The 17,931-nt window shown below is 38.6% G+C and overlaps 1 protein-coding gene across 1 annotated transcript in view; it reads right to left on the reverse strand.

Annotated features, from left to right (window-relative positions):
* Positions 1-17,931, reverse strand: part of pknox2 (pbx/knotted 1 homeobox 2) — a 355,828-nt gene that overhangs the window by 61,519 nt on the left and 276,378 nt on the right. Inside the window, exons 11-12 of the mRNA XM_072913859.1 lie at positions 12,303-12,481; positions 7,255-7,525 (exon numbers count right to left, since the gene is read on the reverse strand). Of these exons, the coding sequence (XP_072769960.1) occupies positions 7,255-7,525; positions 12,303-12,481 (450 nt within the window). The remainder of the gene's footprint in view (positions 1-7,254; positions 7,526-12,302; positions 12,482-17,931) is intronic.

The following is a 17,931-nucleotide window of genomic DNA, read 5'->3' on the forward strand; positions in this document are numbered from 1 at the left end:
CTTCAAGTGGAAAATCAAGTATTTCAATAACCGTTTCTGTAAATGTGCACCTTAGTTAACGACCCATCGCTTTTATGGTTGGTTTATTGTGAAACAGTCAGAATGTCCAGACAATTAAATAAGAGTTATAAACCAATTTGCTTGTTGTGTCGAAGATAAAAAAACAAAAAACAAGTATACTTGTTTTTTTTGCTGATGTCCGACCGATATCGGGCGATAAAAAATATTATTGTCCTATAAAAAGTCAGTGAAACCTTGGATGTACACACATCAGAACAAGAATTATGATGAATATATTGAACCTTATTTTTTCCTTTTTTAATTTTTTTTTATTGAGACAAAGATTATTTATGTATTTAATATTTGTATGCTTACTATGGTATATTGTTTATTTATTATTTATTTGTTCACTGTTATTTTACAGAGAACAAGGAAATTGGGATAAAATTGCTATGGTATGAAAAGGTAAGATTAAATAAGCTCTGCTTCTTCCTACTCCTTTTCGGACGTGCTGTAATGAAACAACTGGAAATATGTGATGCATTACATTGTATCGTATTCATGTTCCAAATAAACTGAAACTGAACTGAACTGAACATTTGTCCTTTATCCATCCATCCATTCTCTACCGCTTATTGCCTTAGGGGTGGCGGGGGGCGCTGGAGCCTATCTCAGCTACAATCGGGCGGAAGGCGGGGTACACCCTGGACAAGTCGCCACCTCATCACAGATTTGTCGTTTATTTCCTGCTAAAAATCAAGTGTTCTGGCTCACATAGACCAGTTGTGTCCCTTTGAGAAAGCAGTCGTCCCTGGCAACGTTGCGCTTCAAATTGTGTGACTTCACTTTTTTATTAAAGCAAATGTTATGTACTTTTAGCCTAAATTAAGGTTTATATGTAATACTGAATAGTAAGTGTCTTATTTTGTATTATCACTGGGGATGTCCGATAATGGCTTTTTGCCGATATCCGATATTCCGATATTGACCAAACCCTTAATTACCGATACCGATATCAACCGATACGATATCAACCGATATATACAGTCGTGGAATTAACACATTATTATGCCTAATTTGGACAACCAGGTATGGTGAAGATAAGGTCCTTTTTAAAAAATAAAAAAAATAAGATAAATAAATTTAAAAAAATTCTTGAATAAAAAAGAAAGTAAAACAATATAAAAACAGTTACATAGAAACTAGTAATTAATGAAAATGAGTAAAATGAACTGTTAAAGGTTAGTACTATTAGTGGACCAGCAGCACGCACAATCATGTGTGCTTACGGACTGTATCCCTTGCAGACTGTATTGATATATATTGATATATAATGTAGGAACCAGAATATTAATAACAGAAAGAAACAACCCTTTTGTGTGAATGAGTGTAAATGGGGGAGGGAGGTTTTTTGGGTTGGTGCACTAATTGTAAGTTTATTTTGTGTTTTTTATGTTGATTTAATTTTAAAAAAACAAAAAAAAAAAAACGATGCCGATAATAAAAAACCCGATACCGATATTATCGGACATCTCTAATTATCACAGTATTGTAGCGAACCAGAGGTGGGTAGGAACATGCTATTTACTCCGTTACATTTTATTACTGATAAATTGTACTTGTCAGAGTAATTTTATTACAACATACTTTTTACCTTCACTTGATTATTTTTTTACTGTGAAGAAGAAACATTGCATTTACTCAGTTACATTGCGTTTCATACCAATCACCACATTTATTCATAGCATAATTATATATTTATCTATAGTCTATTGATTACTGATTGCAAAGACGTGGTTTTGGCTCGTTGTGGAGACTTCTTATGTCACATGACTCTGGTTAACCAATCCAACGTAAGCACTATATTGACGTGTGACTCCATTTTACCAATCAGAGGGAGCCTGGCAGTCACATGACCGCACTCAAACGACACACTGCAAAAAGTGACATGACGTCATTTTCAATGTTTACTTGCAAACCAGGAAAAATAACATTTATATCATGTGCAGTAGAAATGTTCACATTTCAGCCTACAAGAGTTTCACTTTTAGCTGGAGAAACGTCTTATGGTAAGAAGTTTTTTTTTTTTTATGTTTTAGCTGCACATATGCTAACATAAGCCCTGTTATAATGTCAGAAGTGACTGTCAAATGTGCATATTTTGTACAGTAGGGAAGGTATTTATATGGCCCCATTCCTGGGTGGATCTGGCGTAAGAGGAAGAGGAGGGTTTTTCATTTTGCAATGCAGTCTGTTGAAAATTATGGAAAGCGCCACTCGACCTAGGAACTGACGCTGTGGTCAATGTTGGAATTGCCAAAAAACACATTTTAAGATATTCAACACTCTACTGCTATCTGGTGGACAAAATGGATAGTGCAGTCCCCAGTTAGACATATTTCATGTTTCAGGTACAACACAACAAATGGGGCCATATGAATCTCTTCCTACTGTATGTAGTTAATTAGTGAATAAATGGTCTGTATTTATATAGCGCTTTACTCTACCTAGGATGATACCTATAGCGCCTTACATTATACATGACATTCACCCATTCACACACTGATGGCGGAAACTGCCATGCAAGGCGCTAACAACAATGGATCAGGAGCAAGGGCGAAGTGTCTTAGCCAAGGACACAACAGCTGTGACTGGGATGGTGGAAGCTGGAATCGAACATGGAACCCTCAAGTTGCTACTAAATAAATCAGAAGTTACCCATCAGTTACTCAGTACTAGTGTAGTTCTTTCACTAAATACTTAACTCAATCAAATGGAAATCTGTTTTTTTTGTTTGTTACATTCTGTTTCTGTTACAATAAACCAACCTTAAAAGTGATGCACTGTTCATATCTCTGTAAGATGGAAAACTTACAAATATTTATTTTTCCTACATATTCAAATCATCTCATCATCAACTTTGTTCCCGTGCTGGTCAAAAAAGTCAAGCAAAACATTTCCAGAAAAGTTGTTGTTGATGAACTCTCCCAAAAGGCCAAGTTTTGTTGTCAACTTTGGTACTGATTCTGTGCTCTGTAAAGCTAAAGCCAGCATAAAAAGCCTCGATGTTCTAAAGCGGGGCTTTCGAAAATATTTCCAAGGACAAATCAAAGGATGGGCAAGAAGCATTTTGATATTTAAGATTGTTATAAACCGGCTTGCCTTTGAGCTTTGTGGCACAGCATATTATCGCCATCATGATACAGTACGACAAGGGCGTGAATAAAAGTATGTCTGGGGTTAAAACATGCGATTAATCACAAAATAATCACATTAATCATTTATTCCTGTGATCCTTCACCTTAACCTTGAGTGGTTACCTGTGTGTTGTTATGCGATCAGTGATCAGGGGATTTTTTTGGGCGATTCATTGCAATGAATCTGAATTCAAAAGTGTGATTAATCTGATTAAAAGCTCAATTATTTGACAGCATTATGTTTTCACCGTCTGTTAGTTGTCAGAAAGTAGATATGATAACAGCCTGCATCTTGGCTTATCTGTGACAAAGTGTGTTATTATTATTTTTGTGTTATTCATATCAACTTTCCCCCCCTCATTTGTGTTTGTTTTTGTCAAACAAAGGCCCCGTTTACATCCATCCATCCATTCATTTTCTACCGCTTGTCCCTTTTGGGGTGGCGGGGGGTGTTGGAGCCTATCTCAGCGGAATTCGGGCGGAAGGCGGGGTACACCCTGAAAAAGTCCCCAACTCATCGCAGGGCCAACACGGATAAACAACATTCACACTCACATTCACACACTGCACACCAAATCAGATTTATTTTTTTGCCAGTGTAAACGCTCCAAAGCGGTCTGAATCTGATCTTTTTTTTTTTTTAAATGCGACTTTTACATCAGCTTTAGACGAGTTACGTCATGTGTGTGCGCAGAATGATCACTTTCCCTTTTGCAATTCTCTTCTTCCTCCTCCTACAGTTGTTTTCCATCATCTGCCTACTTCCTCGACACAACAGTCACAGCACAAACCCACGAACACGCTGATCTGTGTTTACTCGTGAAGTGGCGACTTTCTTGTTTATTTATGAAATCCGGTGTTCTGTCAAAATGAGTCGAAAAAAGCTACCAGCGGTGCCGCATTAAAAAGGTATACCTTAAAGGCCTACTGAAACCCACTACTACCGACCACGCAGTCTGATAGTTTATACATCAATGATGAAATCTTAACATTGCAACACATGCCAATACAGCCGGGTTAGCTTACTAAAGTGCAATTTTAAATTTTGTGCAAAATATCCTGCTGAAAACGTCTCGGTATGATGACGCCTGCGCGTGACGTCACAGATTGTAGAGGACATTTTGGGACAGCATGGTGGCCAGCTATTAAGTCGTCTGTTTTAATCGCAAAATCCCACAGTATTCTGGACATCTGTGTTGGTGAATCTTTTGCAATTTGTTCAATGAACAATGGAGACAGCAAAGAAGAAAGCTGTAGGTGGGAAGCGGTGTATTGCGGCCGACTGCAGCAACACAAACACAGCCGGTGTTTCATTGTTTACATTCCCGGAAGATGACAGTCAAGCTTTACCATTGGCCTGTGGAGAACTGGGACAACAGAGACTCTTACCAGGAGGACTTTGAGTTGGATGCGCAGACGCGGTACCGTGAGTACGCATGCAGCTGCGGCTTCCAAACATTTGATCGCTTGCCCGTACGTGCGTGCTGCTATGTGCATGTCCTGTACGTAACTTTGGGGACTTTGGGGAAATATATGTGCTGTATGAACTTTAGGGAGGTGAACGGTACTTTGGGCTGTGGGATTGAGTGTGTTGTGCAGGTGTTTGAGTTGTATTGGCGGGTTATATGGACGGGAGGGGGGAGGTGTTTGTTATGCGGGATTCATTTGTGGCATATTAAATATAAGCCTGGTTGTGTTGTGGCTAATAGAGTATATATATGTCTTGTGTTTATTTACTGTTTTAGTCATTCCCAGCTGAATATCAGGTCCCACCCGCCTCTCACAGCATCTTCCCTATCTGAATCGCTCCCACTGCCCTCTAGTTTTTCACTCTCACTTTCCTCATCCACGAATCTTTCATCCTCGCTCAAATTAATGGGGAAATCATCGCTTTCTCGGTCCGAATCGCTCTCGCTGCTGGTGGCCATGATTGTAAAGAATGTGCAGATGTGAGGAGCTCCACAACCTGTGACGTCACGCTACTCGTCTGCTACTTCCGGTACAGGCAAGGCTTTTTTATCAGCGACCAAAAGTTGCGAACTTTATCGTCGATGTTCTCTACTAAATCCTTGCAGCAAAAATATGGCAATATCGCGAAATGATCAAATATCACACATAGAATGGACCTGCTATCCCCGTTTAAATAAGAAAATCGCATTTCAGTAGGCCTTTAAGAGTCGAAATTAAATATACAATTAAAATAATCACTTACTTGTAGCGCTAGTGACGGGTCAACTTCCTGTCAACGTCCTTTGTTTTGGCTTTATCAAATTGTGCATGCAAGTGACGTCGAGGCCACATTGGGGCACGTTTACAATGGAGTCTGATTAAGACACATTTTACTTGCAGTGTAAACAATTCGATTTAAAAAAAAATCTGATTGGCCTGCAGTGTAAACATAGTGAAACGCAACAAGCTATGGGCCGCAAATGTACTGACACTCCTGCTTTGAAGCATCAACTTCTGCACTTAGCCGTCCACCATTTCGGTACAGTCTATCCTCCTGACAGTCTGCGTCCACTGCAGTGGACATTGGTGGACACGCTCAACAAGTCTATGTTGAAAAAATGTGTGACAAAAAAGAAATAGACCACGTACCAATGTCCACTGTAGTGGACATTTTGTGACCAGGTTTATGTTCCAAATTGGGTAACATTGACAAGAATCTTGTCAAATGATACACACGTCTATAAAATCCGCTACACCTCCCTGATACCGAAGTACATGTCAAACGACTTCCTTAACGTAAATGACCGCTATAACCACAACACCAGGGGGAGCTCTACTAACCACGTTAAACCCAGATTCCGATCTAACAAAGGTCTTAACTCATTCTCTTTCTATGCCACATCAATGTGGAATGCGCTCCCAGGTATAAAAGAAAGGGCATCTCTATCCTCCTTCAAAACCGCACTAAAAGAACACCTCCAGGCAGCTACAACCCTAAACTAACACCCTCCCCGGATTGTTAATAATCAAATGTAAACAATCAAATGCAGATATTTTTCTTATGCCTTCTGATCTCTCTCTCTCTCTATGTCCACTACTTGCTGTACATATCCTACCAAGTCAGACCTCCACTGTTTCAATATCCATTTCTCTGTTCTCAATTGATGACTGATGATAACAACCAATTGAATTGTAAATAAACTAGTTGAAAAACTTATTTAGTGGTCAATTGTACGGAATATGCACTTCACTGTGCAACCTACAAATAAAAATCTCAATCAATCAATCAATCAGTCCATTGGAGTAGACACAACAGGCCGATAATCTGAAATTTGTAAAATTGACAAAAGAAATAGGCCACTATCAATCAATCAATCAATCAAAGTTGACTTATATAGCCCTAAATCACGAGTGTCTCAAAGGGCTGCACAAGCCACAACGACATCCTCGGCTCAGATCCCACATCAGGGCAAGAAAAAAACAAAACAAATGTCCATTGCAGTGGACATTTCTGGACATACACAAAAGGTTAAATGTCCACTATAGTGGAAATTTTTTAGACACGCACAAGAGGCCGATAATCTGAAATTTGTAAATCTGAAATAGGCCACATACCAATGTCCACTGTAGTGGACAAGCACATGTCTATGTTCCGAAATGCGTACCTTTGACAAAAGAGATGGCCCATTTACAAATGTCCACTGCAGTGGACATTTGTCCAAAAGTGTGGCTAATGTGTGTATAAATGGTTCATAGTGTGAATGTTTGTGATTAATCGGCGACTAGTCTGGGATAGGCTCCAGTTTACCCGTGGCCCTAATGAGCAGAAGCAGTATAGAAAAGTGATGAATGGATGAAATAACACATTTATCGCATTGCCTTCCAAGCCAAACTATTTAGTAAAACAAAGCCATTATTTATTTTTTGCCCTTGCTTTAATATCATTGTCTAAAATGATTGGGATCCTTTTGTCAAATGTAATAACTCCATAGTTGCTCCACACTGTAAAAGCTTGCATTCATTCAGGTGCATGTGAAGTTAGCGGCAGTGTCATTTACTTCCTGTTTGAGTCAGACATTTTCCCCGTGAAGGATTCCAGCGAGTCTACTCCAGTTCTTCCCGGCGCTCCATGCTCAGCTCTCTCCTCGCCGCTCCCACGCAAGAAGGCATGGGGCTCCCCCTGTTGGTGTCATTCTCCCCGTCCTCCTCCTCTTCCTCCTCCTCCTCCTCCATTCCTTCCTCCTCCTCATCCTCCTCCTCCTCCTCGTCCTCGTCCTCCGTACCATCCATGGAGTCGTCGGCTCCGAGCATGGCTTGCTGCATGGCCAGGGTGGCAGAGTCTGACGACAGCGACTGGAGGCTGTCCAGGCTGAGAGGGTCTGATCACAGGTGGAAGCGTTGATATCAATTAACGTCATCACCTTTGTGTGTGCACATTTGACATCCCATCAGCCCTCTCTCTCTCTCTCTTTGGTGTCCTATACCCAAGGCCAACTCATTTTGATAACACAAAGCCAACACTGGCACCTAGTGGTTGAATTGATGTTTTCATGTAAAAGATAAGCCAACCATTCTTCACATCTTGGACTAAACTCTTTCACTTGTGATACGATACTGATATTGCAGCCTCGACTATTGGCTGATACACATATTGATCTCAGCACAAATAAGACATACTTTTATCTATGTTTTGTGGTGTGGAATGCTCGAAAAAGCTTGATCAAGTGATGTGGGCTTCATTTCAGTTTGTCCTAGGTGTGTTGCCGTAGTCAGGAAGTAGTCTTTGCCATTTAGATGAATGTTTTGTTGAGCCTACGAAGTGTTTACACTGTAAGTATTGGAGTTATTACACACCAGCTGTTTGATTGTAGTTTTCTCTACCAAATCTGGGAGTGTTGAAATTGCCAAGTACTGGGAACCCAGCAAAGTAAAACAAAAATAGAGGAATTGAAAAACATCAGCCGGGGTCAATGGGGCCATTTTGGCGGTCCAGGGGGCATCGCCTTCTAAAGTTGAAGAGATTTGACCATTTTTAAGATGCCTTGGAAGGCATTTACTACATAGAAATGTTGCAAAAATGCATGAAAACTCACCAATGGTTTCTATTAGATGCTATAAACTGAAAGCCACACCTCTTTTTCATGACTGTACATTATCATCAATAGTTTATTGTTTTTGAAAATATATTTACCATATCACTACAAGCCAACATCCATAGTTTATGTCATTAGTTCAATGTCTTGTCTGGTGTGAGACAATCACTTTACTACATCACTATGGGACTTTTTTCAAGAAGTACCACTTCAGAAAAAACGTGATTCTCCGAGTACCACCATAATGACCAACATTAAACTGCAGTAGCATAGTAGGCCTAAGTAGTCATTAAAAACAAGGCAGTGGTTTTATTTAACAAGTACATCTAATATTTTTGGCCAATGCAACATTACACACAGTTTGAACGGTAACACTGTGTTTGAATATAGGAAAATAAAACACTCTACTTTGATCAAGTGATTCTTTAGCGTACCACAGTTTGAGAATCACTGCTATAAGGCATTCTCATGCATACTTGGGATGTGATGTCTACAAATATTTAATTGTAACAACTCAAGTATTTTGTTGAACGAGTGAGTCACTTCGGGAAGTCATGGATGTGTGGAAGTTATTCATAGTATCTGCAACAACTTTATTTGTTTCTTTAATTATAACATGAAGATTTGTATTACATATAATATTATTAGAAAATTAATGATTACACTCTATTGTGCTTTTTAGGTACCGTATTTTTTGGACTCTAAGGCGCACTTAAAATCCTTTCATTTTTTAAAAAAAATCAACGGTGTGCCTTATAACCTAGTGTGCATAATGTACGGAATAATCCTTGTGCTTACCGACATCGAAGTTATTTTATTTGGTACATGGCGTAATGATAAGTGTGACCAGTAGATGGCAGTCACACATAAGAGATATGTGTAGACTGCAAGATGACGCCAGTAAACAACACCAAAACTTTAAATGTTTCATTGAGAATATAGAACATTACACACGGCACTCAAAAATCTGTCAAAATGTTTTAGTACAACTTTGGTAAGCTAGGAAGCCGCACCGCTTGATTTATTGTCGTGGCATTACGGCTACCGTAGTCAGACGTACTGTGCTTCAACATACGGGTATTATTATGGTGTGTGTATAAGGACCACAAAATGGCACCTATTAGCAGACATATTACCTGGCGTTTTGTTTCACAATATTATGCAAAACCAACTTGTCTTACCTTCTGGTACCTGCTGATCTGTATTTGGGATCTGCATAAGTCATTGGTACCGTCCCCTCCCGCAGAGTGACCCACTGGGTGCCAACAAGCACGCATTTTAACCCCAGAACACGCCCGCAAGCCTCGCCCCTCAATACCACAAGTGTTTTTTCGCAGCAGGTACAAGTTTGGTGAGATTTGGGCTACGGTTGTGCGATATATGCGATACAAATGATATCAATTTGGCTGACGATAGAGCGTTTAATACTGTTGCCATATCGTGACGATGCATGTTGATGACATATTCTAGCTGTGTCAGCAAATTTGACAGCAACAAACGAACAATTGCGTTCTCAAGGCAATGTAGCATCCTAGCTAATGTAGCTCCACAGCGCGAGTCACTAATCCTCCCCTACTTGGCGGAAAATAAACTAAGTACCATTGTCACTGGAGGACGAGAAATAGCTAATCTTGCCATACTACACACCGTCTGAAGACACAAGAGGCCATGCTAACCGCTAAGCTCGAGCCCTTGAATGTTACAGTAATAGAGGTGGGCGGATCGATACAAAAATCGACAGTAAGGATACGATACGACAAGTGTAGTATCAGAATATGGTCAAAACTACAGAGATTAGATCAGTATTTTTTTATTATCGCACCATCTTTTGGTAGCTGCTTTGGTGTGCACACACGAAACACGTATGTGTTATTTCAAAACAACATCAATATTACCAATCCTACACTACGATATCAACATGTTTAAGACACAAGTAACCTAAACATAGGAGGATGTTAAGTGCACGTTTTCTAGCTGCCATTTTTGTTTTCTTGTTTGATAACGCACAGTCTCGCGGTATTCACTGGCTAGAATAATAGCGGACGTCTGGGATGGATTACTAGCATGTATATGGCATAAATTAGCTTTGAGCTAGCGCATTTGTTTTAATGCTTTTATTTTATGTTGTAATTTCAAAGAGAAGTTATTTTGTATCTCATATAAAATATATTGACATACTTTATCATGTATTATTATAAATTATATGTACGTTTAGTTGTACAGTGTTTTGAAGTAAAATACTCTCAAATGGAGACAATTTGTCTGCTAAACTAGCAAGAACAGACATTAGCGGTAGCAGAACGTACTGCTTATAAGTTCTTATATCGGATTATTTATATTATTATTATTATATTGAATTATTGTATCGGATTAGTGCTGTTAGGAGACTTAAAAAGATTGATATTAATTGATTATGATCTAAAATGAATTATTCTAACAATCCCTTTTTTAATTTAAACCAAAAATGCCTTCAATTAGATTTTTACATTTGAATATATTACATTATCACCAATCACCAAAATGATTCCCGAGCGCGGCCACCACTGCTGCTCACTGCTCCCCTCATCCCCCAGGGGGTGGAACAAGGGCATGGGCCAAATGCAGAGGGTAATTTCACCACACCTAGTGTGTGTGTGACTATCAGTGGTACTTTAGTGTGGCCGATGAAAAGATTGACGTGTATAACAAAAAAAAACAGTGGCTTTGTAAAATAATTCAACATTTTCTGCCTCACAAGTGTGGTGTTACCATAAAGTACTGTAAGTATATAAATCAGTAATACAGACTCAAATGCAGATTACAATAATGCTTACAAGTATGTTGCTATGTTCAACTCATACATGTATTCAAATAGTTAATAATAACGAGTTAACTCATGTGATTAATCACAAAAATTAACGCATTGATTATGTATCAACGCAGATTAATCACACAATCTATTTTGAGCGTTGTTATAGAAATAGCACTTTGAGATTTGTTATTCAAATGTTAAGTGTAACACAAATAAAATATATTATTATTATTATTATTATATTATTATAGATAAAAACGTTAACCAAGTTATGAACAAGTAAATGACACATTTAAAAATTGTTCCTGGATGACAGTGTAACAATAGAATCACATTTGTGTACATATATTGGGCTCTTTAACTTAATCAAAATTATGCAAGCAAGTAATAACCTGTGATTAATGATGATGAATCCAAATTCAAAAGTGTGATTAATCTGATTAAAAAAAGAAAATAATTTCACAGCACTAATCTTAACATTATTATGAGTTATTAGTTTCCACATTTAAATTTTCTGTCCTTCTATAATGCTTTTTGGCTCCATTTTCAGCCACTGTGCTGAAATATGAAGATATGACCTGTCAAATCGCAGCCTTGAATTAGCGATTAAAAGTGTAATTAACGCGATTAAAAAACACAACAAGCTCAATATTAATCACAATTAACAGGATCATTTGACACCCCGAAGTCTGTTACTTTTAGTTAAAGTTAAAGTTAAAGTACCACTGATAGTCACACACACACACACACTAGGTGTGGTGAAATTACCCTCTGCATTTGACCCATCCCCTTGTTCACCCCCTGGGAGGTGAGGGGGGCAGTGAGCAGCAGCGGTGGCTGCGCTCGGGAATCCTTTTGGTGATTTAACCCCCAATTCCAACCCCTTAAGCTGAGTGCCAAGCAGGGAGGTAATGGGTCCCATTTTTATAGTTGTTTTTTTCTGATATTGGACTGATAGCTGATATCATTATCGGATCACAACACCCCTTTTCAAAATATGTGATATTAACTATCCATCCATCCATCCATTTTCTACCGCTTGTCCCTTTTGGGGTTGCGGGGGGTGCTGGAGACTATCTGAGTTGCATTCAGGTGGTAGGCGTGGTACACCCTGGACAAGTCACCACCTCTTCGCAGTGATATTAACTAATATTTTGGAACACTTTCTTCCCAGTCAACAAATAAAAACACTGGAGTCCAGGGTATGATACAATGTCAGCCATAAAAACATGTCTTTAAAAGGTAAAAAAAAAAGTGTTGATGTGCACTTACTGTCTGAGTTGTTCCCCAGCTGAGATCGGTGTGTCTGCAGAACTCCAGCAACAATGGAGTCTGGCCAGAATCGCTGTGTGGGACGATGCTGGGACTTCATCTTCTTTGCTTTGGGAGCTGGGTCAGGGTTGCTGGCATCTAACATAGGCTGGAGGATACGCCGTCGAGCATTGATGAACCTGAAAGGGAATACAAAAAAAAGGGGGGCTTATGCGTGGACGTTTTTTGTGATTTAATGACATTTCTATGATGTCCACTATAGATTTCTGCGATACTTTATACAACCAGGAGATGGCAGCACCTGGCAATTCTTGTGCTGTCTACAAATTCAAGGCGCTGGACTCCATTCATGTTCTACATCTTATCTTGTTCAGTCAGGGTCACACTGTGGTTGGAGGCCATACCAGCTGACTTTAGACAAGAGGTGATATATATACATCCTAGTCAAAGGAGGAACAAGGGGTTCAAATACTGAACCTCATGGCTGTGAGCCAGGTGTGCTAACCACCAGAGGTGTAGTATTACCTGTGGGAAGCTGAACTCCTTGCCATTGCAGATATGGGAAAATATACTGCAGTTCCATTATACTACGTTTGTGCTGGTAGGGTTTTTCATTCCATAATAGACTTGGGATGGGCGATATGGAATAAAACCTTTATCACCATATACTGTATATTGCAGCCTCCTGCGATAACGATACATTACTTAGTGTACAAATGATGATAGAACCATTACAAAATGGGTTACAAAGTTTCCTAATTTGGCTGCTAACTTATGTTGAAACAAAAACTATAAAAATTGGACCCATTACCTCCCTGCTTGGCACTCAGCATCAAGGGTTGGAATCGGGGGTTAAATCACCAAAAATGATTCCCGAGCGCGGCCACCGCTGCTGCTCACTGCTGCTGCTCACTGCTCCCCTCACCTCCCAGGGGGTGAAACAAGGGGATGGGTCAAATGCAGAGGGAAATTTCACGACACGTAGTGTGTGTGTGTGACTATCAGTGATACTTTAACTTTTTATTGCATCAATTTTGGTTGTTGTTATTTTCTCAAAACTATGAATAGTCTACTTGCTAATTGACTGTTAATATCTGGTTATTTTCTGTTGTAACGTTTAATCTATACTTCTGTTAAAGTGTAATAAACCCTTATTCCTTTGTTGTTTGGATACTTTACATTCATTTTGGGCAATACTACAATTTTGGGTAATCGATCCAATACCAAGTAGTAAAGATGTCCGATAATATCGGCAGGCCGATATTATCGGCCGATAGATGCGTTAAAATGTAATATCGGAAATGATCGGTATCGTTTTTTTTTTATTATCGGTATCGTTTTTTTTAATTTTTATTAAATCAACATAAAAAACACAAGATACACTTACAATTAGTGCACCAACCCAAAAAACCTCCCTCCCCCACTCATTGACACAAAAGGGTTGTTTCTTTCTGTTATTAATATTCTGGTTCCTACATTATATATCAATATATATCAATACAGTCTGCAAGGGATACAGTCCGTAAGCACACACGATTGTGCGTGCTGCTGGTCCACTAATAGTACTAACCTTTAACAGTTAGTTTTACTAATTTTCATTAATTACTAGTTTCAATGTAATGTATGTTTTTATATTGTTTTTATTTCTTTTTTATTCAAGAAAATGTTTTTGATTTATTTATCTTATTTTATTTTATACATTTTTTTTTAAAGTACCTTATCTTCACCATACCTGGTTGTCCAAATTAGGCATAATAATGTGTTAATTCCAAGACTGTATATATCGGTTGATATCGGTATCGGTTGATATCGGTATCGGTCATTAAAGAGTTGGACAATATCGGAATATCGGATATCGGCAAAAAGCCATTATCGGACATCCCTACCAAGTAGTAATAAGACCAATACTGATACTTACATTTTTTTTAAATCACTGAATGATTACAATGTACTATAATCAGACAAAACACAGAATGGCGGAGTAACAATATCAATTAATATTTGAGAATATGTCCTTATTCCCTTTTATTACATACAATATTTGGAGCAAAATAATGTCAATAGTAATTTTTGGCTCTGATTTAAATATTTTGGATTTTGCACCTAAAGTCCTCCTGTGTTCTTGGACTTATTAAATGAGATTGTAAACAATAATAAAAACTACCAAAAGATGGTGCTATAATAAAAAAATACTGATCTAATCACTGTAGTTTTGACTATATTCTGATACTACACTTGTCGTATCGTATCCTTACTGTCGATTTTTGTATCGATCCGCCCACCTCTATTACTGTAACATTCAAGGGCACGAGCTTAGCTGTTAGCATGGCCTCTTGTGTCTTCCTACGGTGTGTAGTACGGCAAGTTTAGCTATTTCTCTTCCTCCAGTGACAATGGTACTTAGTTTATTTTCCGCCAAGTAGGGGAGGATTAGTGACTCGCGCTGTGGAGCTACATTAGCTAGGATGCTACATTGCCTTGAGGACGCAATTGTTCGTTTGTTGCTGTCAAATTTGCTGACACAGCTAGAATATTGTCATGTCTGTGATCATGTTTTGTTTAGTTATGTTTTGCTTGGTTTTTGGACACTTTTTAGTTCTTGTCTTCACTCCCTTTGTCACCATAGTAACCATTAGTTTCACCTAGTTCACATCGTCATGTCACGTACCTGTTTTCACTAATCATATCATCACTATTTAAGCCTGTAGTTGCCAGGCAGTCAGCCTGGCGACGTCACTCTCTACACACCCTTGTTGATGATCCATGCTGCTCTTTTTCATGCTCTTTTCTTGTTCCAAGTAAGTTTTCTTTATTCAGGCCATAGTTTGCAAGTTTTGTTTTATGTTCATAGTTCTGCCTTCGTGCTAGTGTTTTATTTTCATAGCCACGTTTTATACCTCCGCTGTGAGCACCTTTTGTTTGTTCCTTATGAGTGTTAAAATTAAAAGATGTCACTACCTTCACGCCATGTCCGGTCCAAATCATTTGCACCATGGGAAAACAAACCACGCCAAAGTCCAAGTCTTGACAAATATGTCATCAACATGCATCGTCACAACATGGCAACAGTATTAAACGCTCCATCGTCAGCCAAAAACACAAAAACATTTGTGGTGTTGATATTTTGGTATCAATCACTACGAGTGTGAAAACTAATACAAACATTTAGAACATTAAAACCATAGTAGAAAAAATGTGGCAGTAAACACAACATAAAGCTAGCACAAACGGTTGGGACAGATTTTGACAAAATGGGGACTGTGTGTGAATAATAAAAAAGCTATGGAGATGATATCAGTAGAAAAACTGCATTCAGATTTGATAATAATGAGTCATACCTTGAAATATGGGCTCCAAGATATGAGTTTGTTTTAACAATTAAATAAACCTAAAATAGTAGACTTTTTCTTCCTTGTGTTGAATAATGGCTACAGTGTGGTTGTCAGGTGTATGAGATGCAATGCAAGCTGCGTTGTGTTTATTAATGGCAGTGTTGGTGATGGACATGATAAGTGATCATAATAAAGATGATACATATTGTTCTGTCACTGCAATTAATTTAGTTTGTAATCACTATTATTGAAATCCTTACTGTATCGGCCTTTCCAAGCTTTCCAGGTTCTAAACCAAAGGTTGTTGGCTGAGCCAGGACAGGTGGTGCACTTTCATACGCACTTCCGACTACAACTTAAGTCTCTCAAAAAATAGGTTTATTTTCAAAAAAGGTCTTCTTTCCAACCGTCCATCCAAGGTTAACAAAAACAACTTTAACTACCGACAAAGCTATAAACAAAACTAAGGCTCAAGTGTTGCGTGGTGGTCAAAAACTGTTTTCACCGCCAGTCTCTCAACACCACATTTGTCCAATCAGTTTCACCTGTGCACCCCTATATGCTTTCGTCACAGGTGCTATAAATGACACTTTCTGATTCAATAAATTAACTGAACAATAACAACTTTACAATATATCAAAACATTTTCATGACAATTCAAAACATTTATATTTTTACTTAATATATGCAGTACTAAAGAAATATAAATAACACAAAAATGGCTACCAAAACCATAATGACCACCACCAAAGTGCAGTAGCACAGTAGGCCCAAATATTAATCAAACACCACCACAATGACCACCACCAAAGTGCAGCAGCACAGTAGGCCCAAATACTCATCAAACACCACCACAATGACCACCACCAAAGTAGAGTAGCGCATAGGGGTGTAATGGTACACAAACATTTCGGTTCGGTACGTACCTCGGTTTAGAGGTGACGGTTCGGTTCATTTTCGGTACAGTAAGAAAACAACAAAATATAAAGTTGTTGGTTATTTATTTACCAAATTTGCAAAAACTTCCACCAAAAATATTTTTCTTAGTGGAATATTTGATGTGAAGTAATCGGAACCTTGGATAGGTCAATAATTCATAATAACATTGATTTTGATTCAATATTATGTTTTGAGCAATGACAGTTTGAAAGAGAAAAAAAAAACAGCTTTGTTTTATTAGTCAACATTGCAACTTTTTCTAAATTACATTTAACCTTTAAGCTTTTTTATTTCACTTTTGTTTTGTTTTTGTTTATTTTAATAGTATTTTTACAATATGCCGTGGGCCTTTAAAACATTAGCTGTGGGCTGCAAATGGCCTCCGGGGCACACTTTTGACACCCCTGCTATAGATAATAAAAAATTTAATCTGATAAATCTATGGATAAAAAGCAGAGCCTGGCGACGCATGCGCGTTTATCATAACTCTCTCTCTTTCTCTGTCTCTGCCCCTTCCTCACCAATGCTGCTGCGCGCACAATTTGTTTTGTTTTTAACCCCTTCTTAACCCTGAACGTACATTGAAAATACACGCAACCCTAACTCAAAATGCCGGACATTTGAGGCATTTAAGAAACTCCGCCCAGACAGCGACGCAAAAGAGGACATGTCCGGTGAAAAGAGGACGTATGGTCAGTCTATCGTAGCCCGTTAGCTGCTAGCATGCCGTGTGTTGTGCCTCGGTGTGCATTGTTTACATAACGTGCGGTACACTACTTAATATGTCCATGTGGAAACTCGTTCGGTACACCTCCGAACCGAACCGAAATCCCCGTACCGAAACGGTTCAATACAAATACACGTACCGTTACACCCCTAGTAGCGCAGTAGGCCCAAGTATTCATCAAACAACACATTATTAATTTAAATTAATGTATGCAGGACTACAGAAATATAAATATGGCTACCACAGTTACTATTGCTATTGATACTGTTGTTTTTTATTAATTTTTTATTTTACTTTTTTTTAGTATTTTAGTATAGGTCTGTATATCTTTATCCTAGGTATTGCAAAGCTGGGATTGGGTTGAAGTTGTTCTATTTTGTTTTTATCAGACTGATAGAGATTTTCAGTGATTTTTATAAATAAAATTAATATCCATCCATCCATCCATTTTCTACCGTTTGTCGCGGGGGGTGCTGGAGCCTATCCCAGCTGCATTCAGGCGGAAGGCGGGGTACACCCTGGACAAGTCGCCACCTCATCGCAGGGCCAACACAGATAGACAGACAACATTCACACTCACATTCACACACTAGGGCCAATGTTGCCAATCAATAGTTGCTCAAAAAGGTTC

Source organism: Nerophis lumbriciformis, linkage group LG09, assembly GCF_033978685.3.
Source record: "Nerophis lumbriciformis linkage group LG09, RoL_Nlum_v2.1, whole genome shotgun sequence".
NCBI lineage: Eukaryota > Metazoa > Chordata > Actinopteri > Syngnathiformes > Syngnathidae > Nerophis > Nerophis lumbriciformis.